The sequence below is a fragment of the Mobula hypostoma genome, chromosome 12, assembly GCF_963921235.1.
Source record: "Mobula hypostoma chromosome 12, sMobHyp1.1, whole genome shotgun sequence".
NCBI classification, from domain to species: Eukaryota; Metazoa; Chordata; class Chondrichthyes; order Myliobatiformes; family Myliobatidae; genus Mobula; species Mobula hypostoma.
The window spans coordinates 53,840,873-53,867,846 of NC_086108.1; the positions used below are offsets into that span (position 1 = coordinate 53,840,873).

A 26,974-nucleotide genomic window follows, 5' to 3' on the forward strand; every position below is an offset into this window, starting at 1 on the left:
TCAGCTTAAATGACAGAGTTATTACTCGACTACTATTTTGGTCACTGCCCATAGTGCTCTTCGTATCCTGTTCTCAACCTCAACCATTGCAACAGATTGTGACATGGTCATTTCCAATTATATTTAAAAGCATTAGCAACTTGCTCTCAGGCAAACCACCCAATGTTTGCTTTTTCACTAATTAGGCAATTTCTAAGTGTTTGCAGTTGCAGTGAAAGTTCTGAACTCTTCAAAATCTTCTGGCATCATACTTGTTTCTTGTAAGAGTGCCGCTTAAAAGGAGGGGTAATCAAAACAAAGTGCATCTAGCTAGAAGAACAAACAGGGACTCAATAAGCAGAGAGTGTGCAGCTGGAGATTTTTCTTGGGAACCAGTGAAGCTTGCACAGTGCAGCACATGAAAAGACCCTTCAACCCCTGATTTATGTGCTGAACGTGATGCCAAATTAAACTAGGTCTCTTCTGCCTTCACGTAATTGATATTCCCGCCCCACCATCCACTCCCTGCATATTTTTGTACCTATCTAAAAGACTCTTATACATGACTATTCTATCTGATTCCACCATTACCCCTGGTAGTCCAGTCCAAGCATCCTCCTTATCTCTGCATTAAAAAAACACAGAAAATCCTCGGCAGATCAAGCAGCAAATTTGAAAAACAAAACAGAGTTAACATTGCAGGTCTGAAATCCATTGTTGGAATGGAGACAAAGAGAGAAAACAAGTTGATATTCTATTGAGGGATGGTGGGTGTGAGTGGAGTATGTATCTTTCTGAAATTCCCTCTAGCTTGGCCGTTTCTCTCCCATTCTCCCTGCAACATAGAACAAACTTGGTTCTTCACTTACCAAGTTCTGACAAAGCATCTTTGGCCGGAAATGTTAACTCTACAAGGTGAAAATCCACCCTGGTGTTTTGGGCATAGGGGCTAATCTGAGTGACTCCAACAATTATTTTCTCTTCTGTCGAACTCAACAGTAATAATTGCTGAAGAAGGTAATTTTCTGAAAATCCATCATCACTCAGTTTTGCACTTCAGCAGACAGTGATAGCAGAGTAATCTCATCAGTTTGACTTGGTGAGCCACTATCATTGGATTCAATCTGATTTGAGAATAAAATTGGCTATTTATCATGTTACAGTATTTCTCTGTACTCCAATTAAATGCAAACTCAAGCAGGCAATCCAATAAGCTGCAAATCCCAGGGCAATTTGTAAGTGTAACAGATTTTTTTCTCTAATGCTGCTTTGTAATTTCACTGGATTGATTGATTTATTTAATTCATTTAGTGATGCAGCATGGAGTCGGCCCTTTGACCTTCTGAGCCATGCCACTCTAGCAATCCCACAACCCCAATTAACCCTAACCCTAACAGGACAATTTACAATGACCAGTTGACCTCCCTGTATGTTTTTGAACTATGGAAGGAAATCGGAGCACCCGGAGAAAATCCACACATTCCATGGGGAGGATGTACAGCGGAATTGAACTCCAAACTCCGGAATGCCCCGAATGGTAATAGTGTTGTGCTAACCGCTACACTACTGTGGCACCCAATGGTGAATGGAAGCATCCTTGGAAAAGAGTAAACAGTCGGATGTTTTGGGCCAGGACCCTTCATAACGACTTGGAAGATCTGAAACATTGACTGTTTACTCTTTTCCATAGAAGCTCCCTGGCCGGTTGAGTTCCTCCAGCATTTTGTATGCGTGTTACATTGGATTTCCAGCATCTGCAGATTTCCACAAACAAGAGAAAATCTGCAGATGCTGGAAATCTAAGCAACGCACACATAATGCTGAAGGAAGTCAGCAGGCTAGACAGCATCTATGGAAAAGAGTATAGTCGATGTTTCAGGCCAAAACCCTTGTTTTACAAAGCATTTCTGTTTTTCCTGTTCACCCTGGCTAATTAATATGAGAATTGGTCTTTCTAGAAATGAGCTGTGGATTGAAATTTGGTCTGGATAGGAACATAATCCCCAAATAGTGATGAGTACCTTCATTAATTAAAGTGTAATATCACATTGGTGTATATTTACAAACCTTTGGACATTAGTCTTGGTCAAGACCTTCTCATCACCGAAATGGGGAATGTAAAGATAGGAATAAAGAATGTCAAAATTGCTCTTCAAATATATTATGGATATTTTAATTTTTCTTCATTTAAGCTATCTTCTATTCATCAAGTGAAACCTCATGTTTAGCTTTCACTAGGTTCCACAGCAACCAGTTGCTGGCAGTAAGTGGTGTCTCCTGAGACCACTGATCTCCTTAGAGATTGTAGTTCAGCTGGAAATGGTACCATATTTCCTCTTTTCAAAGTGCTGTGCTATTAATTTCTGAATGAGTTGAGAACAATGGTCTAACTCTCAAATCCTGATCCACACCTCAGCAGCAGCCAAGTAGTTCATGAGACCAGCATGAGTAAATATGCTTTCAAGCCTCTCTCCTTTAATCTCTTGTTTAAAAAATAATCTCTGCTTGCCCAGCTGATAGCCCAGTTAAGACTATGGGCTTCATTTAGCTTCTGGAAGTCAGTGCAAGTGGCCTGGTCATGTAACTGAAGCAGGAAAAAAAGAAGCCGGTTTTGTAAACAGATTTTCTCAACTAAATCCGGCAGAAATTCAGTCAGAGTCAGTTGCTTTGGTGTTAGTTTCACCATAGAGAACACAACAAAAGCAATATCATTTGTATTGTATGATGTTTTTAAATATTAAAGATTTTCTGGTGCAAATAGAAGCATTGACAGATAAAATGGAATTCTTGTTTTCAGATCCAAAAGGAAATTAAAAAAATGTAAAACTTTGTGTGCTCAGCCACTTCAGGCTCTTGTGATTATTTCCAACACATTTTTCCAACTCTGGCAGACCACAGTACATGTGCTTGCAACACTGTGTGTCCGACAGAGTGATCAGCAGCACTGGGGCTCCACAGGGGACTGTCTTGTCTCCCTTTCTCTTCACCTTGGACTTCAACTACTGTACAGAGTCTTGTCATCTTCAGAAGTTTTCTGATGACTGCCATAGTTGGATGCATCAGCAAGGGAGATGAGGCTGAGTACAGGGCTACGGTAGGAAACTTTGTCACATGGTGTGAGCAGAATTATCTGCAGTTTAATGTGAAAAAGACTAAGGAGCTTGTCGTAGACCTGAGGAGGGCTAAGGTACCGGCGCCCCCTGTTTCCATCCGGGGGGGTCAGTGTGGACATGGTGGAGGATTACAAATACCTGGGGATACGAATTGACAATAAACTGGACTGTCAAAGAACACTAAGGCTGTCTACAAGAAGGGTCAGAGCCATCTCTATTTCCTGAGGAGACTGAGGTCCTTTAACATCTGCCGGACGATGCCGAGGAAGTGCTATCATGTTTGCTGTTGTGTGCTGGGGCAGCAGGCTGAGGGTAGCAGACAACAACAGAATCAACAAACTCATTCGTAAGGCCAGTGATGTTGTGGGGATGGAACTGGACTCTCTGACAGTGGTGTCTGAAAAGAGGATGCTGTCCAAGTTGCATGCCATCTTGGACAATGTCTCCCATCCACTACATAATGTACTGGTTGTGCACAGGAGTACATTCAGCCAGAGACTCATTCCACCGAGATGCAACACAGAGCGTCATAGGAAGTCATTCCTGCCTGTGGCCATCAAACTTTACAACTCCTCCCTTGGAGGGTCAGACACCCTGAGCCAATAGGCTGGTCCTGGACTTATTTCCTGGCATAATCTACATATTACTATTTAACTATTATGGTTTTATTATTACTATTTAATTATTTATGGTGCAACTGTAATGAAAACCAATTTCCCCCGGATCAATAAAGTGTGACTATGACTATTTTTGGTGAGAGTGCCTTCACTGCTCCCTCATTCAGATTTCAATTTAAAGTGACAGATCAAATCACAATTGCATCTTCAGGACTTGTTCTGCATTTTAGAGAGGCTCCAGCAACTTATTCTAACTTGCTGCAATTTACATCTTACCAGATTAGGGTAGGGAAGAAATGAGTGAGGCCCTTTCCTCTAAACTGGAATTAAGATGCATTTAGCTATAAATAGTTGGGAGTGAGGGGCACATATCTTCCAACAGCCTACCAACTGATACTCTTATAACTACCAGAACTTATAAGCTATACTTACCAGATCATAGATAAACTAGTTGTCTGCATGGTGATTTCCCTGTCTACCGATCCTGTAGGGATCTTTGCTAAAATGCTGAATTCTCCAGATCTCAGCTTCATGCTAGAACGTGCCAGCTCTGACATTAGTAGATAGCCCCTCTATCAACCATGTGGCAACTTCGATCCATGACAACGCAAAGACAGAAGTACATCTGGTCCTGTTAAACTTACAAATCTTTACTTTTCATCCCTTGCCCATTGTTTTGCTACTAACAGCCTTTATGATATAATGACAATTCACTCGGGGTTTATTTCTATGTTTAACCACAATATTTTTTTATTGGCAACTGGATTGCACTCTCTTTGCGGCCCAGGCCCTGCTGAGACTAGATGCTTTCCTGTATTTAGGTAATTTCAACCCATTTTCCAGGACCAGTGAGTGATGAAGCTAATTTAGCAGTGAATGACAATCTTGCTCTGAACTGCCAAGGGAATGTCTGGTGTGGAAATGTGAATTTACTTTGGTGGAGTGGCTGTTCCTCTGAACCTGGGCCAAGGCATATTTTTGGAGGGCAATGGAAGGAGCAGGGGAATGCTCGATACTGACAGTGACTGCAAAGAATAAAACCTCTTGTTACTTATGTTACCTCAAGCAATGCACACTTACAAAATAAACATCAGTAGTGAAAAACCTGTGGCATTTATAAGTTAAGCAAGAGAGGTTTTATATTTCCTTGTAAGGATATGAAGTATGTTTGACTCATGTTCAGGGTTAATATTATAGACATTAATAAGTATTTCCTTTTGGTTTCCTCCAGGAACAGATTTACCAGATGATACTCAGTTGCAGCAATCCACCCCAGCATGGAACAGTTCCAGTGATTCAGGTAAGCAATTCTTTATTATCATAAGGCTCAGTGCAAAACAGAAAGGTACGCCCACCATCCATCCACAATCTCCTCCCTGCAAAAAATTCCAACACATCTGCCATACTGTACATACAACTGCATTGACACTATTAGTATTCTCAAACTCGAACTGGAAGACACTCTGGAAAAATGAAATATTTGTTCTACATCTGCAAGTGATTTTACTGAGTATTTGTTTTGCTGAGGCCTCGCTTGAGACATTGGGACACCAAAATGATACTGTAATTCAAACAGGATGTGTGTTTCAATGATCTCTCGAAGTCCTTGAGCTTTGATGAGGTCATCCTGTGGTAGTTAGAGGGCTCTGTAGCTGACACTCCAGTGAAATCACATGGTTTCAAATTAAGCAATCTTTACTCAAAAACATAACATTTTATGAAATAACTGCACATCTCATAAGGTATGGTTTTCTGGAACTCTCATTTATCTCTCCCTTCCTTTCATTAAGAGAAACAGAAAAGCTTACTACTGCTTCCACCTCTTGATTGAAGCTTTTCCCAGTTTATTCAATGTGGTCTTCCTCAAAAGTCACCAATCCCCACTGTTACAAACAACCATTATTCTTCCTGCTGTTTTTGTGGCTATTCTAATTGGAAGTTTAAACAGACTGAGGCTCTTTAGAGGGAGAAGACTAAGCATATTGTGGTTTCTAAAATTATGAAAGAGTTTGTTATGATAGCCACGCATATGTTTCTGCTTGTGGTGAAGTCCAAAACGAAATGTCATTAATATCAGACAGTAATAAATCCCAAAGCGAATTCAGAAGAATCATCTTTAGCTCTGGGTGGTTAGAATATGGGATTTGCAATCTTGAGGAATGATTGAGGCAAGAAGCATAGATTAATTTCCGGGAAGCCTTGGTACATACAGTATTGTGAAGGGCAAAAGGAATAGAAGATTATTCTGATTGAGTTAAATGAAAACTATTGAAGGGGGTCTGTTTGGGGTTAAACCGGTCAAGTACATTCAAAGCTATTCTAGATGATTACTATTCATGCCTCAGGAATTTTGCTTGTGACTTTGAGGGTGTGAAAGAGCTTCTTATACCAAGTTTTATTCAGAGATAAAGTTGCTGCAGGCAATTGCAAAGTTATAGCTAGCAAATTAATAAACTTCAAGAGGAAAGCAGTGAGAGATTTTCTGCCTCTCTTACACCCAATGGAAACTAATATCAGGGTATTGATAAACTTATGGTTAGTTTAACACAATTACAGCAGCAGTGACCTGGGTTCAATTCCTCCCGCTCTCTTGTATGTTCTTCCTGTGACTGCGTGGGTTTCCTCTGGGTGCTTCAGTTTCCTCCCACAATCCAAAGCCGAATGGGTTACTAGGTTAATTGATCTCATGAGTGTAATTGGCCGGCACTGGCTTGTGGGCTGGAAGGGCTTGTTATGGTGCTGTATCTCTAAATAGATTTTTTTAAAAATTCTTAAGTCTACTTCTTCTAGCTGTTCTCAATAATAATAATTGCAAAGTTGTGTCAAAAGCTCAGTGAGTGAATGCAGCAGTTGGTCTGCTTTTGAATGTATAAAGCAAGGTGTTTCCAGGTCCAGGGCATGGTCTGTGGTGAGCAAGCTAGTCTCTGACAGGCAAAGATTCTCCAGTTCCTTTCTAAACTGCAGGCACTGTGAGGGAAACTTGGGAGGAGACCTTATGGTAATACTTCCTGAAAATATATGTGTGGCGATCATAGAGTGAGCCAAATTGAAATTAGCTTTAGCACTTTCAACTGAGGAATAACCCAGTGACAGTCCATATAAAGGCAATACCCATTAAAAGTCCTTCATGAGACTTCAACTTTGGGAAAGGATACTTGAAACAGAAGAGGAATTCATTAAATTGGTTACCTGTGTATCTCCATTGTATCTTCATTTCTGGACAGTGGATGGATGTACATTTCTACTCAAAGGAAATCTGTGGGTGATATCTTCAAATGGGAAGTGACTATTTCTACAATTGTTGCTGCAACATAAACCATTTCTCCTAGAATTTCAAATGCTTTAAGTTACCGAAATGTTCTTCTTGTAATGCATCTCCAGGAATCAGTAAGGATAGGCAGCAGTATCTCTACCATGATTATTCTCAGTGCTGGTACCCCACAGGGCTGTGACCCTAGCCCCCTAATTACTTGCTAAATACTCACAGCAATGTGGCCAGTGTCTGCTTTTACTCCATCAACAAGTTTGCAGATGGCACCACTGTGGTGGGCTGTATCTCAATTAATGAGTCAGAGTATAGGAAAGAGATTGAAAACCTAGTGATAAGGTGTCATGACAACAACCTTTTCCTCAATGTCAGCAAAAAATTGGTCATTGACTTCAGGAAGGGGGTGGGGCACGTGCTTCTGTTTACATCAATGGTACTGAGGTGCATCATGGTTTGGCATAGCAACTGCTCTATCCGACTGCAAGAAACTGCGGAGAGCTGTGGACATATTACAGAAACCAGCCTCGCCTCCATGGACTTTATGGTCTATCCTTTTTGCTGCAGTGGTAAAGCAACCAACATGAGTAAAAACCCCACCTAATCTAGACATTCTCTCTTCAAGCAGCGGATACTAAAGTCTGAAAGAAGGTACCACCAGGCTCAACGACAGCTTCTATTTTCCTGTTGTCGGAATATTGAATAGTCATCTATCATGATAAGATGGATTCGTAACTTCACAATGTACCTCGTTATGGTCTTGCGCCTTCTTGCCTTCCTGCTCTACACTTTCTATGTAACCGCTAACACTTTGATGTTGCAGTGTTCGTTGGGTTTGGCAATCAGCTTGCAGACGCTTCATTGCCCGTCAAGGTGACATTGCGACTGGTGATGAAACGTCTGCAAGCTAACAGCCAAACTCAGCAAACACCGGAACGTAAGAAGCCTCAACCCGAGCTACCAGTATTCATCACCGTCCTAAACTGTAATACTTTATCTGACATTCTCTGATTGTTTTCCCTTGTGCTACCTCAGTGCATGATGTGATGAAGTGATCTGTATGGTGGCATGCAAAGCAAAGCTTTTCAACTGTACATGTGAAAACAATTTACCAATTTAATTTACCGAAGAGAGACTGAGAAGTCTAAATGGAAAATCAGCTCCACTCAGTTACATCCACAACATACTTTTTTTAAAAAATCATACATATGTATGTGCTTTCTGTGGCAATATTTTCCATCTTAAATTCCTATGTCCATTATGACTAATAAAAATTACATTGTTGCATACCATATTTGCAGACTGGAAATATTATCCGTCTTCCAAATGTTGCTAAGTATTATAAAACCAATCTATAACAAGAACAAAACGAGCTAATTATAACTTGAGGTGATGAATAATTCCCCCGCCTTTTATTCACACTTAAACCTGGGCATCTGTGCATTCTAAAAAATCTACACTTACTTCTACCTTCCTTTCTTTAAAGTATCCCTGCAACTGTACTGAAACTTCTATACTGTATTACTATATTTAAGTTGAGGTATTTTTGTTGAGGTTCCTTCCAAATTTGAACTTTGTTACAGTACATGGTGAATTTCCATTGTTTATAGAGGAGTTGAAGACAGATTTTTTTTTATAAAGCCAAACCTGTGATTACAACTGCCCAATTTTATTTGTTAGATTTGCAGACTGCTTGTTGTTTTCATATGTTCTTAGTAAGTTCATTTAAGTTTATGTCCTGACCAACTATTTCCTATTTCCTTTCAGTTTTTGGTTTATTGCTATGCAACATATACTTCTTAATAATAACTTTATTTTGTATAGCATCTTTCATACATTAAGATGTGTTATGGACTAGCACATGCTCAATTGTAGTTTTTTTCCAACGCTCGCTGTAAATAGATTGTAATGATAAATCAATGTAATCATAAAGATACTAGACAAAATTAAAAAACATCAATAAAGACATTGTATGGAATAAAATGTAATTGAATATACCAAATTATATAAATGTAATCAGCATCAACAGGCATTAAGTAATCCTGTAAATAAGCCAAATTTTAAAAAGTAGGTTTTTAGCAGTGTTTTGAAACGTTCCACTGTGTATCTCAGTTCCTGTATCTCAGTCAGCAGAGTATTCCAGATTTTTGGTGCAAAAAAGCAAATTTTTTGAAGCACTGTTATTAACTTACAAGACTGCATGACTTTAAGTAGAGATCCCACTTTACTTGTGGAATTAGATTGGACAAATGCCAAAAATATAAACGTTGCAATCAGGATAAAGATTAAATCCCTACGTTTGAAACTATGGGTATTTGTGTTCTGGGAGAGCTTATATTGATTTCAACTTTTCTTTGCAGTGGGATATAAGTTGAATGTGATAGATAGGAAATGTGCATTATACTTATCATTTATTGAAATTAATAGTTACATGCCATCAGATTCTTCATGGTTCTGCCCACAGAAAGTTGTAAGAATTGTGATTATCTAATTGCAAAAGGACAATGCTATGTAACATATGTTGATGCTTTTTGGTTGTTTGACGTTATTTTTTGATGTTATTTTTCATTCCAAAAATTGGAGTTTACATTGTTATGAGGGATTCTGTATAACATTGCAAATGTGGAAGGTTGTATGGTGTTGATCCCAAATAAAATATGTTGACAATAATTCTGCTTTGATTTCTTTGTATCTAGTGTAGTATTGTAATTCTGTATCCACTAGATATAGATTAGAAAACTTGGCCGAAGATCTGTACTTGCGCCTTTCCAGAATTAGAAGAAGGATGTGCATATCTTATAACGTGCTTGGAAGTTTTTATTAGAAATGTACTTCTTCACTAACGGTTTGCAATGACTGCATCACAGAAATGTTCATTGAGGATTTTTAGCAGCACACAGATCAGGCTTAGTTATCCTGAGGTCAGCCAGTAAGTGTCGAATCACATTCATACTACCTAAACAACATGATACAAACCACCAGCGTTTCCAGGCTTCCACTTTAATATTTGGAAATCTAGGAAATCACTGGAAAATAATTATCTGTTGATTTGTATCTTCCTGAGTAGATTTACTTGTTTGCAACTATGCTTTTCACCATTTTCCCCATCCCATTCTTGTACAAAAACATTAGTTTGCCCTGGTTTGTTTATTCCCCTCTCCAGCCAAATATGCTGAGACTAACTGTAGTATATCATTTGATTGAGATCAGATTGTGAGCCAATAAATGTATAGATTATATTTGGAACTTCCCTGGGTCTGTGTGGCTAGGTGGCTTACAATATAAACTTGTTTAAACTAGAATTGCTGGGGGGGAGGGATGGGAACTGTACTGAAGAGATAGAGGAAGGGGTGGTTGGCACACAAATAGAGAAAGCTTGTAGGCAGTGTGAGAGGGAGGATAGGCAGGTGATAGAGAAGGGATGCGCTCAGACCGATGGTTTGAGATGCGTCTATTTTAATGCAAGGAGTATTATGAACAAAGCGGATGAGCTTAGAGCGTGGATCAGTACTTGGAGCTATGATGTTGTGGCCAATACAGAGACTTGAATGGCTCAGGGGCAGGAATGGTTACTTAGAGTGCCAGATCTTAGATATTTCAGAAAGGACAAGGAGTGAGGCGAAAGAGGTGGGGGTGTGGCACTGCTGATCAGAGATAGTGTCATGGCTGCAGAAAAGGAGGAAGTCATGGAGGAAGTGTCTACTGCGTCTCTGTGGGTGAAAGTTAGGAACAGGGAGGGGTCAATAACTCTACTGGGTGTTTTTTACAGACCACCCAATAGTAACAGGGACATCGAGGAGCAGATGGGGAGTCAGATTCTGGAAAGGTGTAATAATAACAGGGTGGTTGTGGTGGGAGATTTTAATTTCCCAAATATTGATTGTCATCTCCCTAGAGCAAGGGGTTTAGGTGGGGTGGGGTGGAGTTTTTTAGGTGTGTTCAGGAAGGTTTCCTGACACAATATGCAGATAACCTACAAGAGGAGAGGCTGTACTTGATCTGGTATTGGGAAATGAACCTGGTCAGGTTTCAGATCTCTCAGTGGGAGAGCATTTTGGAGATAGTGATCACAATTCTATCTCCTTTTCCATAGCATTGGAGAGGGATAGAAACAGACAAGTTAGGAAAGTGTTTAATTGGAGTAAGGGAAATATGAAGCTATCAGGCAGGAACTTGGAAGCATATATTTGGAACAGATGTTCTCAGGGGAATGTACAGCAGAAATGTGGTAAATGTTCAGAGGATATTTGTGTGGAGTTCTGCATAGGAACATTCCAATGAGACAGGGGAAGGATGGTAGGGTACAGGAGCCGTGGTGTACAAAGGCTGTTGTAAATTTAGTCAAGAAGGAAAGAAGAGCTTACAAAAAGTTCAAAAAACCAGGTCATGATAGAGATCTAGGAGATTATAAGGCTTGCAGGAACTCGGCCTTTTCTCCTTAGAGAAATGGAGGATGAGAGATGACCTGATAGAGGTGTATAAGATGATGAGAGTCATTGATCGTGTGGATAGTCGGAGGCTTTTTCCCTAGGGCTGAAATGGCTAACACGAGAGGGCACAGTTTTAAGGTGCTTGAAGTAGGTACAGAGGAGATGTCAGGAGTAAGTTTTTTACGCAGAGAGTGGTGAGTGAGTGGAATGGGTTGCCGGCGATGGTGGTGGAGGCGGATACAATAGGGTCTTTTAAAAGACTCCTGCATAGGGACATGGAGCTTAAAAAAATAGAGGGCTATGGGTAACCCTAGGTAATTTCTAATGTAAGTACATGTTTGGCACAGCATTGTGGACCGAAGGGCCTGTATTGTGCTGTAGGTTTCTATGTTATCTTTCAAGAAAACATTCTAATGTTCTGCACATTGATTCAAAACAAACACAGAAGAAGATTGAGATTCAGATTCATTTATTTATCACATGTCCAGTGAAATACATCCTTTGCATTAACAACCAGCTATAAGAGACGTGGTCTTTTTGACTACAATTATCTGATGCCATTACACAGTGATGGGTAATCTTGCCAGTTTTGCTCTCCTTGTGTGAGAATGGGGAGAACTCTGAAACCGACCAGTACTAATAAGATTGAAAATGTTCTATGGTAGAGGTACACACAGTACTAGTGAATAGTCATAATTATAAATCAATTCCCTGGCCCCCTCACTTGAGACGTCTCCATGTCTATGTTACAGAGTGGGTGTAACATTGGTAAAGCCCTATTTAGCCCAGGCAATATTAATATATTGCCATGCTAACTGTCCTATCACTGATTGTTTGGTGAACAGGAATGACTGATTTTGCGCTGTATATATTAGATCGCTGATGTCTGCCAGCCTGACTGCCCTGTTAGCATTAATGCTTAGCTTTAAACATAGCTACGATGGGCTTGATTTCCTCCCGTACTAATGGTGCGGCACGAGTTAGGGTGCGTACCTAACCCAGAACTTCATGCGTAGGGTCATTGGTCAAGTTGATCATGGAGGCTACCACATTTAAGCCTTTGTACTTCAACTTCCTCACATCAATCAGACATTTTCTTTGTGAACCATGCGACAGTAACTAATTTTTACACATCGCAGATCAAAAGATCTCCTGCTGCAGAGTAGGGACCAACCCCAGAGTCTTAATGTCCTTTTCAAAATATTGTCTTGGCTCTTTACAGTTCGTGGGCTCATTTTGTACATAAAATTGGTGCTGCTTTTCATACATTTCAATCGAATTTTCTTGGATATAAAGCCATTTGGGAAAACTGAGGTTATAAAAGATTCATAGTGTATTTTTCCTTTCCCCTTAATACCCTTTATGGATTAAATCTTTATTGGTGCTTAGCAACTGTACTGGGAAAACTGTTGTACTGGGAATACTGATATTTACTTGAAGCATATAAGGGTGACGCCCATGGAATTGTCCCCCCGCCTGAGTAGGTATCTCCATGAGAGAAAATAGCTGGAGGAAAATGTGACTGAACTAAGTAACTGGAGTAACTGAAATGTAGAAGCTATTTTTTTAATTTAAAAAGTTGTAACAGCCCAAAGTCCCTGCAGAATCTGAGATAAGTTTAAAGTGAAGCAAGCACTGCATATGGCTGCCAACACAAACCCAGCAGAGAATTAGCTTATGTTCTGAATAAAGTTGCTGTGGAAAATGTAAAGCATTTCTTTGTGGTATAAAACAAAGAATGGTTGTTCTGGGGTTAATTCTCAACAGAAAGTAACAGGGGGTGGTTGGAGGGAGGGAATTGAGAGCTGAATTTCTAAATGATTTTAATTAAAATTACCATTGTGCACTATAAAGATTCTCTGTCTGCAGTGAGGGGATCTCAGATTCATCTTAATAAATAAATATCATTAATTAGTTAGATTCAGTATATTGGCAAATTAATTCTCTGATGTTGGAACAGTGGCAAAGGAGTTTTTTAATCAGGTGTTATATGTTGGATGAAAAATTTTTAAAAACTGCAGATGATGGAAATTTTAAACCAAAAACAGAAAATGCTGTAAGTATTCAGCAGGTCCAGTTGCTTCTAAGGCTGGGGTATTCAACCTGGGGTCCACAGCCTCCTTGGTTAATGGTAGGGGTCCATGGCATAAATATATGATACTGACGGACTTTTACCGCTGTACCATTGAGAGCATACTCACCAACTGCATCTCAGTGTGGTATGGCAATTTTCCCGTATTGGACTGCAAAGCACTCCAGCGTGTGGTGAAAACTGCCCAGCGGATTATCAGCACCCAATTGCCCACCATTGAGAACATCCACTATAAACGCTGCCTGGGCAGGGCGAAAAGCATTATCAGGGATGCATCTCACCCTAACCATGGACTTTTTACTCTCCTCCCATCCGGTAGGTGCTACAGGAGCCTCCGCTCCCGCACAAGTAGACACAGGAACAGCTTCTTCCCAGAGGCTGTGACACTGCTGAACCTCTCATCACAGCATGAAGCAGTATTGCATCCGTATTGTACTGTCTCAGTACTTCTATATTTGTGTGCTGTAGCACATTTCTTATTCGCAGTTATTTCGTAAATAACACTATTCTCTGCATTTCTGGTCAGATGCTAAATGTATTTCATTGGCTTTGTATCTGTACTCGGCACAATGACAATAAAGTTGAATCTAATTGAATCTAATAAAAAAGGTTGGGAAGCCTAGGGTCAACATTGCAGGTTGTTGACCCTTCATCAGAAACAGAAATATTGGCTCTTATTCTCTTTCTGCAAATATGGTCTAATCTGCTGAGCATTCCCAGCATTTTCTGTTTTTGTATTACTTGGTAAATCTTGACGAAGGGTTTGTGGCTCTCACCAACGAAAGCAGTGCACCAAGAGGTCGAAAGAAAGATCTAAACGCAGCCAGTATAATATTGTCAGCTTTGACATAGTCACGTCTGATTCAGAAGTTTGTGTTTAGACCCAATTTTAGAAACCTGGGCATGCAAAGCATGCGAGTCTTCGGTGTCATGTTGAAGGAATGATGTGTGGTTGAAGGCACATTTTAGATGAGGTGTTAAACCACCTCTGGTACATGGAGCTTAGAAAAATAGAGGGCTATGGGTAACCCGAGGTAACTCCTAAAGTAAGTACATGTTGGGCACAGCATTGTGGGCTGAAGGGCCTGTATTGTGCTGTAGGTATTGTCCTCCGGCTGCAAGTGAAGGATCAAATGGCATTCTGAGAATGAGCATGGAAAGTGCCACAAACAGCAATAAAATAACATGCACAACACGCTGGAGGACCTCAGCAGGTCGGGCAGCATCCGTGGAAACAAACAGTCAACATTTCCACGGATGCAGCACGACCTGCTGAGTTCCTCCTGCGTGTTGTGCGTGTTGCTTTGACCCCAGCATCTGCAGGGTATTTTGTGTCAGCAATAAGATACATTTCTAGGGAATTTGTTATTCTGAAGGATAGATATTAGCCAGTAATCCTGTATTGCAGATATTTTGTGTACTATATTTGCCATTACCCAAATGTCAGTGGTGGAATTGCTGTCTCCTCAAGTATCAAAGCAGAGCACAATAGCAATATAGAGCATTTTACTGGTGACCACGACATTTCCATCTGTTGAAACTCAACAGACTCGTGATGCAGTTTCACACAGCAGTTCATTTGTATTTTTCTGAGCCTGTGTAAAGGACGATGAATTGGACCTTGAACAACTGTATTTCTCAGCTACTCCTTGAGCAGTTTTAAAAATATAATTAAAGCGCACAATTTCTTGAAGAGACTGGGCGATTACAGAAGTTGCCTAATACAGTTTTAGTAATACCTTATCAGAGTCATTAAAATTTAGACTGTATTAGTGGGGTGGGGGTGTGGGGCTCATATTTAGAAGGTTTCAAAATATTAATTGACTTCCATGAGGCTGCCAGTTCTTTTGTATATCCTGTACCTTCAGACAGCCTTGATGATTCATTACCATATAATGCTAGTAGCTCCCACGTTGAACTACCAGTGGTTTGTCTCATCTTGAAAGAGAGTAACAAAGTGCTTGGAATTTACAAAGTAATCAGCAGATAATGCTGCCAAGAGAAGTACAAGCTGCAGCACTTAAAGGATGGCTCAATGGGTGTTAGCAGTTAAATGTGTTTTATGAGAAATACTAAAAAGAAATTGACTTTGAGAGTTTAGGTCTACAACATACCAAATTGTCCGAGGAGAGAAGATTTGTAAACAAGAGCAAGCTAAGACAGGAGAGAACTGTTTCAATCCCAGTGAATCGCTTTCCAAAGTTTTCAAGTTTACGTGATTATATTTCAAACAAGATTTTTGCTTTTTAAGAGAAGGAGTTATTGTTTCACTATCATTTTCTTCATGTTTCCTACCTCACCCGAAGCACCACCTAACGATAGGGTACCATTTTGGAAGCTTGAACCCATGACCTCATAGGTCAGAGGTGAAAATGCTACCACTGAGCCCAGTTGAGTAAGGCCATTTGACTTCACTGATGCTTTTGACTCCTTTCTCTAATCAACTGAATGATGCAAGTTCTCATATTGTCTACTGGTTTAGTTGAGGTCAGCTAATTCAACATAGACAGTAGAACTAGGAAAAAATGTTTGCTGTCTGCGCTATGCCCTGTGATGAAATAATCCATTAACCCATCATTGCAGTACTTATTTTTTTAAATTACTGAATGCATTTTACATTTCTTTCTTATTAACTGAATTGTTTTACTCACTTGCAGCTAAAGACTTTTTTAAATCTGCTTTTCAGATTATTATCTAATCCTTGATGAGCCAATGAATAATATCACAACATCACTTGGTCAAACTGCAGAGCTGTACTGTAAAGTGTCTGGCAATCCGGCACCTACCATCCGATGGCTGAAGAACGACGCTCCAGTTGTCCAGGAGCCACGGAGGATATCCTACCGACTAACTAACTATGGCTCCCGCCTACGAATACGAAACCTCGACACCACAGACACAGGTTATTTCCAGTGTGTGGCAACAAATGGGCAAAAGACTGTGTCAACTACAGGCGTGCTTTTTGTCAAATTTGGTAAGATCTCCATTAAAATGTTACGTAGGTTATGGGGATATGAAACAAGGAATTCTAGGTTCCAAAACCAATTTCATATTGGTGCGAAAAGCCAAAATTCAAGCCAATGCTTTGGGCCCAATCACAATGGGGTACAGCCTTATGTACTTCGATGTGACACATTCATTTGTAGATTATTTTGATTTGAGGCTCATGGGGGAGGGCATTTTGAAAAGATAGAGTTTCCTGCACATCTACACGGTTACATTATATCATAGATGTCAGGTATGGGTGCACGTGTAAGCTCTTTGATGGGTTTGCAGCAAATGGAATTATGTAGAATTTATGATTAGAAAGAGATCATATGTGTGAACACCATAAAATTTATAGCATTCTAGTCATGTCCCTGGTGCTTTTGGTGCCTCCTCCTGCCACCTCATTATGGAACTGGGCAAATTCCAAACACCTACATGTGAAGATATTCTTTCTGCTCCTCAGTTCAGTACATGGAGCAGTATCAGGAAGTCAGGGGGCTTTCATATATCCATGAACCACTACTGGGATGACGTCCACCAGCAGCTGAAGATGAAGATGAAGTACTTCTCATTTATGATCTACAGGCACAACTCCCGTCAGCACCAACGAGCATTAATAACTTGGTGAAGGGTGGGATTTATGGAGGAAGAGTTGGAGAGTGGTACCAGAAAAACTTCGGAACAGGGACTTATCCACAAAGCTAACAAAAAAAAGGCATAGCTGGTGCCCATGGCAACTAACTTTGATTTGTAGAAAGTGAGAGGAGTCAAAAGAGAAGTCCGCTAGGAGAATGAGTCCCGATACAGGGTTTTGACCAAAACAATGACGGTTTCTTTCCTCCCACGTATCCTGCAACACCCTTCCATTCCTCCAGTACATTGGGGATTGCTCTAGCATTCGTACATGCCAGCTCTTAGAAAAGTCCAAATCAAGGACAAAGACTTGAAGGGCACAAAGTTCTGTTTGCAACCTGCACCAGGTCAGATGAGCACAAACCAGCACCATTTTGGTGCTCATTTTCCAGTGAAATCCAATTTATTTTCTCTTGTCCTTTGCTGCCTTGTTGGCAATGGTATTGGTCATCATGAGAAAAAGTGACCTATGGAGTGTGAGATGATAGTAGCCTCCTCTCTGGATTAGACCATAAGACCATCAAACATAGGAGCATTGAGTCTGCTGCACCTTTCCATCCTCATTTGCACTATACCAGATACACACAAACTACTGGAGAAATTCAACAGGTCAGGCAGCATCTGTGGAGGGAAATGAACAGTTGACATTTTGGATCAAAACCTGTCATACTTCCAGAGATATATGCACACCTGATCTGATTTACACTTCAGATGTGCATCAGATTACACACAACGTAATCTGATGCCCATCTAATTATATCAGTCTCCATGGAACACCCCATTTGGAACATAACACGGAAATTAAACTGGTGTGGATGATTGTTGATCATACACAGAATTGTATAATTATTCAGTATAACCTGCCTGCATTAATCCTCCATATATCTTTTAAATCTGGTCTAGGATAAATATCATACTTCTTACCCTTTATTAACCTACCCGCACTAAACTATGGTACTGTTTTCACCACCTCCCTTGGTCACCGCCCTTACCTTCTATGCAAGTGCACACACACACACACGTGCACTTTCTTTCTTTCTCTCTCTCTCTCTCACACACACACACACACACACACACACACACACACACAGATTCAGACTCACTCACTTCTCATACATACACAGACATCCCACCCTGCAAAAACTCATTTCAGGGAGATAGCACCCCCCCCCCCCGTAATACTTTGTTTAGTGATTTTGTCTAATCTGTAAACCAAGTTGGGTATATGCAGCAAATGTGACATTAAAATATGTACTTATATTATATTATCATGTTTATTCTATTACAACTTTAAGCAAGTCTACAAGGAGTTTGGCCTCATCACGTAGGACATCAATAGCGTAGCTCCTTAGCAGCTAGCCAGCTAGTTTAAATAACGTTAGCTATGCTGTAATGACACCTGTTAAACTCACCTCAACATGTCTTTTACATTTTAACCCACCATGGGCAATAGAAAAGTCACTGTTGCAAACAGTGCAGCGAGCAACACTGTCATTATTTTTGAGGTCGACTGTAAAGCCCGCCCAAGAGAAAACCGATAGGTCTACTTAGCAGGGGTCCCCAACATTTTTTGCACTGCGGACCGGTTTAATATTGACAATATTCTTGCGGACCGGCCAACTCGGTGGGTGGGGGGGGGGTGTTAATCGCGACCGGAATATAGGTGATAAGTCAATAGCATCATAACATTTTAAGTAACGTTTAGATATTAAACACACAGCGCATATTTTCCTCGAATGAACATATAAAATCATTGCAACACACCAATATCGTTGAATCAGTGGGAGCCCTGGGCTTGTTTTCCTGCAACAAGACGGTCCCATCGAGGGGTGATGGGAGACAGCGATACTCGAAGGGGGTTCCTTATGTCCAGTCTATTCTGCAATTTAGTTTTTGTTGCATTCATTGCATAAAACTCCGCTTCGCAACGATATGATGTTGGAAATAGAAGCAACGTTTTCAGTGCTTTCGTGGCTATCTCAGGATATTTAGCCTTGACTTTGATCCAGAATGCCGGCAGAGATGTTATGTCAAACATACTTTTCAGCCCGCCATTATCTGCAAGCTCGAGGAGTTGATCTCCTTCCCGCGCTGACATGGATGATGCGCGGGTAATGACCTCGCGTGCATTCAAGTTCAACAGTGCGCGTGACAGGGATCTTCTGGGAGAAGTGGGATGTCTGCATACATCAAAACATGCAGCAAAGTGCATTGTTTGCATTAACAACCAATACAACCTAAGCATGTGCTCGGGGCAGCCTGCTAGTGTCACTGCACATTCTGACACCACCATAGCATGCCCACAGTGTTCAGCAGAACAACATAAGCAACAACAACATAACAATGGCAACAAAACACATGCACATGCACAAAATCTTCTCCTGATCCTCTGACTGGCTCTGGCCTTGAGCTCCCCATTAATCCATCTGTCTTCCCCCACTCTTTCTCTATGATCAGCCCAGGCCCATTACACAATGATTTCCCACAGACCTTTCTCTCACTACACTGCCCATCTGTGGCAGAACACCTGATCATTGAACCAACCTGACCTTGACTCTCAGGCCACTTATCCTTACCTTCTACCCTGCAACCACTAGTCATTTACCTGATTATCTACTCTCGCTCCCTCCTGGTCTGCCTGGAGCCCACATGGGACTGAGGCAGCACACTTTCATTTGAAAATGTGCAGAGCTGATTCAGTATTGCCTCAGGCCTGGGCTTAAGGCAGTAGAGTTCCTGACACTATAACTACCCATAGCATTTGTAGGACACTGCACAATTTTTAGGCTAAGGATTTTAAAATATTACAAAAGGAATATGTTGATAAAACTAAATAATATTGGTTTAAGTGGGATTTATTTTCCCTTTAGTGTATTGCTTTGCAGTTAGTAACCTTACTTTACAAGACTAGATCTGTGGCTGCAGTTCTCCCTTTGTGGTGCCACAGTGCATTTTGCTATGGTTATAATTTAAATCTCTTGCACCCCAAGGGCTCAGTTGTTCAATGAGTCACTTCATGAGTTTGAGCCACTGATGCCAGACTGGTCCCAATTTTTAAATCTTTTTTTTGTGTTGCATTAGCTGATCTGACAAGCTGTTAGCAATCTCATTGATACTGGATTAAAAAGTGAAAAATAAAGTCAAACAGTTGTTGTCATTCCTGATCATTGCATCATGATTCCTGGTGTGGAGTTGAGAACGGGTTTGGGCTTGAAATAAATATTAAAGGGTTGGAAATCCTGTACCATCTTGCATGCGAGAAATGGACTAGGATACCACATGATATTCCAGTCAAAAGAAAAATCTCTTTTTCTTTAAAGAGGAGTCTTTGATTTCTTTTTAAATGTAAATTCAAAAGAACAAAATGGAGGAAGTAGAATGTGAAAATTTCCCTCTCATTGGTAGCACCCGATTTTGGTGTGGAGGAGGTATAGGAATTACTGGCCTGTAATAAAATCTTGGAGCACATCTGCAACCCATCCATTGTTCACTTTTCATTCACACTTGTAGCTCTGAGGAGAGGTGGTGAGTGAAAATTTAACACTTTTCCTAGATGAGGGAATGGAAATCCTATGCAATTTTTTTAAAATCTTCAAGCTCATCCCAACCCCCACTAATACCCTTGTCATCTGCTTTTAGTATAGCACTGGCTGAGGTCTGGAAGATATTTTCCTACCTTGACCAAGTATGGTAAGTGATTTTGAGAAGGATCAGGAGAGAAAAACAAAGCTTTTTCTTAAGTAGCTGTAAGGTTATATTGTATGGTGGCTAAATTTATGCACTGCAATCAGAGAATGGAGTTGGGTCACATTTGTCACAACTTCCCCCTTTTCCACCACCGTTCATAAGTTGGTACAGGATGGCTGCGTCTGAAATTACAGATTATCTATGGTGAATCAGTTCTGAAGTGGAAATTATTCTAGCTGAGTGCAAGAAAACATTTTAAAAATTCTAACACCCTGTTTTGTTGATTAACCCCCCCACCCCCGCACTGAAGTGACTTATTTCATAAACAGAAGTGTAGATAACAAAAGCAGGGAGGTAATTTTGAATCATTATAAAGGAACTGGTTAGCTTACAGTTAAAACAGAGGTACAGGGTGGATAGGCATGAGGCCTCACAGCTGCTGAAACCTGAGTTTGATCCTGAGCTCGGATACTGTCAGGGAAGCGTGTTCTCCTTGTTACTATGTGGATTTTGTCTGGATGCTCTAGTTTCCACCAGTATTACAAAAGCAAGCTGTGAGGCTAATTGGCATTTGTAAAATATCTCTTAGCATAGGTTAATGGCAAAGAGAATCAGAGGAGGGGAACTGGACATGTGCAAGAGAATATGTTATAGCAGGGATTTCCAACCTTTTTATGTCTTGTACCAATGCCATGAAGCAAGGAGTCTGTGGACCCCAGGTTGGGACCCCTGTGTTAAAGGAAATGGACATCATATAGGACTGATGTCCATTTCCTGGGACTGCTGTGCATGGAACTGGTCTCCTTCTATTCCATAACAAATAAACAAGTTAAATAAGGAATACTGCCTCCAGTTCTAATAATCTCACTTCAGAGTGTTGAAGGCATCAGAGATGCTATAAAAAAAATTTTACTTGAATGGCCCCAGGAATAGAGGATTTCAGCTTCAAAGTCAGACAAAAAAAAACAACTAGGGCTGTCCTGTTTGGAATAAAAAGGTTGAGAGAAGAGCATGGCATGTTTAAATAAGATGTTGTAGAGATGTGTTCCCATTGGCAAATGGCTTATAGACCAGAGGACAAACTTTCAAATTGAAAGGCTGATGAAAGTGAATGATTATGATCCGGAATTCACTGCTTGTTAAGGATTTCAAAAGTGAACTGGGCATTTGAAGGAAAATAATAATCAGGGCTAAGGAGGAAGAGCAGGGGAATGGGACTGCTGGGATTACTCTGCCGAGAGCTGTTACATACTCAGGGAGCTGAATAGCCTCTTAAAATAATTTGATTACTTACCTGAACATGACCATAAGAACTAAGGTTCATTTTAGTATTTCTGCTGCTGTATTAATGTATCTTCTCATCATCTGATATCCTTGATCCTCTGTGGCTGCATGAACTGCTACATTCAACATCCAAAAAGATTCTAACTTTAAGCATAATTATGAATATTGTTCAAAATTACAAGAGGCTAGATCTATGGGGACATGGGCAACAACATTCTGAGTGAATGAAACTTTTGAGACACAGCTCTGTGTACGGCTTCTATCTCACTATTACCAGACCTTTGAATGGACCTCTCATATGCTAAAGAATAAACTCTTGATCTCCCAATCTACCTCTTAGTGGTCCTTGCGTGTTATTTCTCTGCTTTGTATTGCATCTTCTCTGTAACTGCAACACTGTATTCTACAGTGTTTTCTTTTTGAAAACCTCAGTGTAATTATCTATAGCATGATCTGCCTGGAGAGCATGAAAAACTAAAGGTTTTCACTGTATCTCGGTATAGGTACCAATAATAATCCAACACCAATAGATTCCTTTTGCATGTCTAACTATTTTAACTTTTTTTCCAATTTCAGTTCCCCCTCCCCACATGCATACACCCTTCCTAAGGCCTGATGGGTTCCTTCTGACTTCTGCTATCTTTGTATTCTTTGTAATGGAAGTTCATCAAATGAGACAGCTAGGGAGCAGAGAGAGCATTAGCAAATGTAATCCTATTCTTGCCTTTGCATATTCAACCAGTTAACATTCAGTGGTGGCATGTAGACAGCTAGATTTCTGCTCCTGTCCTTCCCAGCCCATGATCTGAATGAACGACATCCTCCTACTGAATGTGGCTCGATTAACTCAACATGAGTCTGGAATTTAACATGGAATCTTTGTCTCCATGTGGGTCGGTTCCACACTGGATAATACATCCAACTGTTAGTCCAATAGTCAATGGAATATTTTTCCAGAAAACATCTGTCACTGATAAACTTCATTCTTTACACCAAGCTCTGATTTTCAATGCTTTGACATGAATCAAAGTGTGAAGCAACAGATACCTGAAGATAAATAAAACCAGAATAAACAGAGAATGAGGAAAAAAAATCACTCAGCTCAAGAATATTAACTCTCTGTATTTCCCTCCTTGCAGGACCCCCACCGACTCCAAATTCAGGCAAGGCAACGCAGTGAGTATTCGTCTACATATTGTTACCTATTTCCAGAGCTAACATTCATCGGGCATTCTTACTTCAGGCATACACAGTTGTACTTAAAGAGTTTCAAGGAACTTGGAAAATGGCATGGGGTTATTTTCAATAAGTTTAAAACATTCTTTCTTTTAAAGCAATCATTTGTACATTGTTTCATTTGCAACCCGTTCGATATTGTTTTGCCAGTCTTTAAAAATGCTTTACTATGGTCCTTGCTTGTGATGAAACAAATTGCAATCGGGCCACAGTACTTGCTGTAGTGGTGGGCATTTGTTTCTCATGCTTTCACATATGATAATAAGACTGCTTAGTCTGTATGTTATTTTCTTCTCTTCTCTGTCAATGTTTTCTGCTTTCCAAAAAGTAGGTATTAATGATGGAGCTTTTACATCTTGCCACACGGTGGTGCTACACATAGTACAGCTGACTCACGAGTTCTAGGGATTTGATCCTGACTTTAGGCGCTCTCTCTTTGGAGTTCGCAGTATTCTTTCTATAACCATGAGACTTTCCGCCAGATTATCTGGTTTCCTTCCGCATTCCAAAGACATGTTTGTAGGTTAATTGGATACTAATGTGCATCTACACAGCCATTTATTGAAATAAGTGGCAAAAGGATCGAAAAGGAGAGATGGTTATGTGAGATAAAATAATCAGGGCTAGCACAGACCCAATGAGCTGAGTGGCTTTCTTCTCTGCTGTTACCCCATCAAGCAGTGTATTCCAAATCACTGAATTTAAAAAAAAATCATTTGCAAACCACTAGGTAGGTAAGAAGAACATCTCCTCTTTTGCTCTTTGATACCTTTCTGTGATCTCTTTCTACCAAACGTTCTGCAATGGAAATAGTTTCTTCTTACTTATCAAAAGCTCTCATGGTTTTGAAAGCCTCTTAAATATTTTGTTACCCACCTGGTTCCAAGGAAAAACAATCCAAAATACTCCATTCTCTCCAGATAGCTGAAGTCCCACCTTCCTGGTATACAATCAGGTAAATCTGCACTGCACCCTCTGTGAAGCCAAAACATTCTTTTTGAAAGACAAAACCAAGCTATGTTTTTAAAATCTGTGTTCAGGATGACTAATTTTACTGGGCTGTATTTAGAAGTTTCAGGGCTTCAAGACACTCAAACCTTTAATAAATGCACTAAATATGGATTTGGTGTCTTTCCATGAATTTTCTGTTTGGATTGTAAGTGATATCAGTTTGATTCTGACCACATGTAGTATGTGTGGATCTTGCATATTCCCCTGTGACTGTCTGTCTTTCCCCCGGATGCTCTGGTTCCCTCTCACGTACCAAAAATGCGCTGACCATAAGGTGAATTGGCTACAATAAGTTGCTACCAGTGCAGGTGGCTGGTGGGAGAATCTGGGCATGGGAGAGAGAACGGGTTGCAGTAAGTACTTGGAGCAGTGGGATTGCTCTCAACGTTGGTATGGAATTGATGAGCAGAATAGCTTCTTTCGATGTTGTGAAACAATATGAAATAATATGTTGGTACATGAACACAAATTTCACCTTTCTCTCCTTCCCTACACCCAATCCCATCCCTCCAACCCAATCCCACGATTTTGGGTGGAACTATCAGTAAGCAAGTTATAACCTAGCAAAATGCAGTCTATGCTCATAATTTGTATCCTCAAATATTGTAGTAACACTCTTCTCCATTGTTCAAATGTGTGTTGCTTTGCCCTCAAATTACCTGTCTGTTATCAAGAGCTGCATGAGCCAGAAGGTCCTCCAGGTGAATGTCAGAAAACTTAAGACCTTCTTCTTGTGCTGCTGTCAGCACTTCTGAATCCCTGGCTTCATTCCCTTACCCTCTCTTAATTAAGCTGAGTCAGGAAAGACATGACCTTTCAGCATTGTGCTCAGCCACAAGCTCATATTCTCTTACCTTTCTGTTAACAAAACTGCTTCTGGGAGTTTTGTCAATCTTCCCAGCATCTGCCAGTAGATCTTTGTTTATGTTGCCAAAGCCTACAGTATGTACACGTGTCAGTGCAACCACATTACATCTAATCTCTCCGCCTCAACTTCATACAACTTTTACTTGTTCATGTCTTCATTTACTCCATCCTTCATTTTCATGTTCAGCCTTCTCCAACCTCTTTTCACTCCAGATGTCAAAGCATCTCAATTTTATAATTGAAATGCCTTGTACTATTACCTTCCTACGTTATGCCTCATTGCTTCTAATACTGAACTGTATCTTACTCTGCATACCCTCCACTGCACAAGAAATGGCTGTTTGTTGAACAGGTACATTTTTGATTTCTGAAACTATTCATTCCTTCTGCATCGTTATCTCTTTCCTTGCTTCAATAATCTAAAAGACATCTTTTGAATTTGTTTTTTCTTTGCTTTCTATTCCTAACCTTTCTGGTGGTTCTCAGTTTCTCTTATTTGGTATGTGCTATATTGCTTTCCTCAGCACTTTCGCTCCACCTGCAACAAGGGATTTCCTGGTAGCCAACCATTTTAATTCCACTTCACACCCCTAATTTTCTGGCCTCTTCTACTGCTACAACTGAGGCCTCTCTCAGATTGGAGAAGCAATGCCTCATATTCTGTCTGGGTAGCCTCCAACCTGATGGTATGAACATTGATTTCTATATCACCCGGTCATTTATTCCCCCCCTTCTTTTTTTCCATTCCCCATTCTGACTCCCCTTTTTATCCCTTCTCTTCACCTGCTTATCACGTCCCTCCTCTTTCCCTTTCTCCCAGTGTCCACTCTCTTCTTCTATCATATTCCTTCTTCAGCCCTTTACCTTTTCAAATGATCACATCCCAGCTTCTCACTTCAATCTCCCTCCCCGCCCACATACCTTGTCCCTCATCTGGCTTCACCTAACACCTTCCAGCTTGTGCTCCTTCCCCACATCCGCTTTCTTATCTAATGTTCATACCCTTCCTTTCCAGCCCTGATGAAGGATCACAGCCCAAAATGTAAAATGTCTATTCCTCTCCATTTTGTGTGTGTTACCCTGGAGTTCCAACAGCTGCAGAATCTCTTGTGGTTATATATTGTTTTCCTTTCCTTCTTTCTTCACTATGTAAATAAAAATTGCAGTTGTAAATCAGGTGTCCCTCAGATTTGTGCTGAAGAAATGGCTGAAACATTTACAACCATGTTCAGCCAGAAATGCCAAGCTGATCAGTTGATTATTTCTTATATGATACCTATCATTACAAAGGCCAGTCTCCAGTTTATTCATTCCATGAGAAATTAAGAAGCAGCTGAGAGCACTGGATACCAAGAAGGTGATGGAACCAGACAATATAAGACCATGAGATTATAGGAGATAGGAGTAGAATTGGGCCAATTGGTCCATTGAGTCTGCTCCGCCATTTCATCATGGCTGATCCATTTTCCCTCTCAACCCCATTCTTTGCCTTGTCCCTGTAACTTTCATGCCCTGACTAGTCAACCTCTGCCTTAAAATACACAAGTGCCTAGCCTCCACAGCCATCTGTGGCAAAGAATTCCACAGATTCACCACCATCTGGCTGAAGAAATTCTTCCACATCTCCATTTTAAATGGGCATCCCTCTATTCTGAGACTGTGCCCTTTGGTCCTGGACTCCCCCACTATAGGAAACATCCTCTCCACATCCACTCTATCTAGACCTTTCAAAATTCGGTATGTTTCAATGCGAACCCCGCCCCCCCCCCCCC

At 40.5% G+C, this 26,974-nt stretch overlaps 1 protein-coding gene across 2 annotated transcripts in view; it reads left to right on the plus strand.

The window, feature by feature from the left end:
• ror1 (receptor tyrosine kinase-like orphan receptor 1) overlaps window positions 1-26,974 on the plus strand; it is a 295,234-nt gene that overhangs the window by 199,147 nt on the left and 69,113 nt on the right. For both annotated transcript variants that reach the window (XM_063064125.1, XM_063064126.1), the window contains exons 2-4: window positions 4,941-5,009; window positions 16,183-16,470; window positions 23,228-23,264. In XM_063064125.1, coding sequence (XP_062920195.1) covers window positions 4,941-5,009; window positions 16,183-16,470; window positions 23,228-23,264 — 394 coding nt within the window. The remainder of the gene's footprint in view (window positions 1-4,940; window positions 5,010-16,182; window positions 16,471-23,227; window positions 23,265-26,974) is intronic.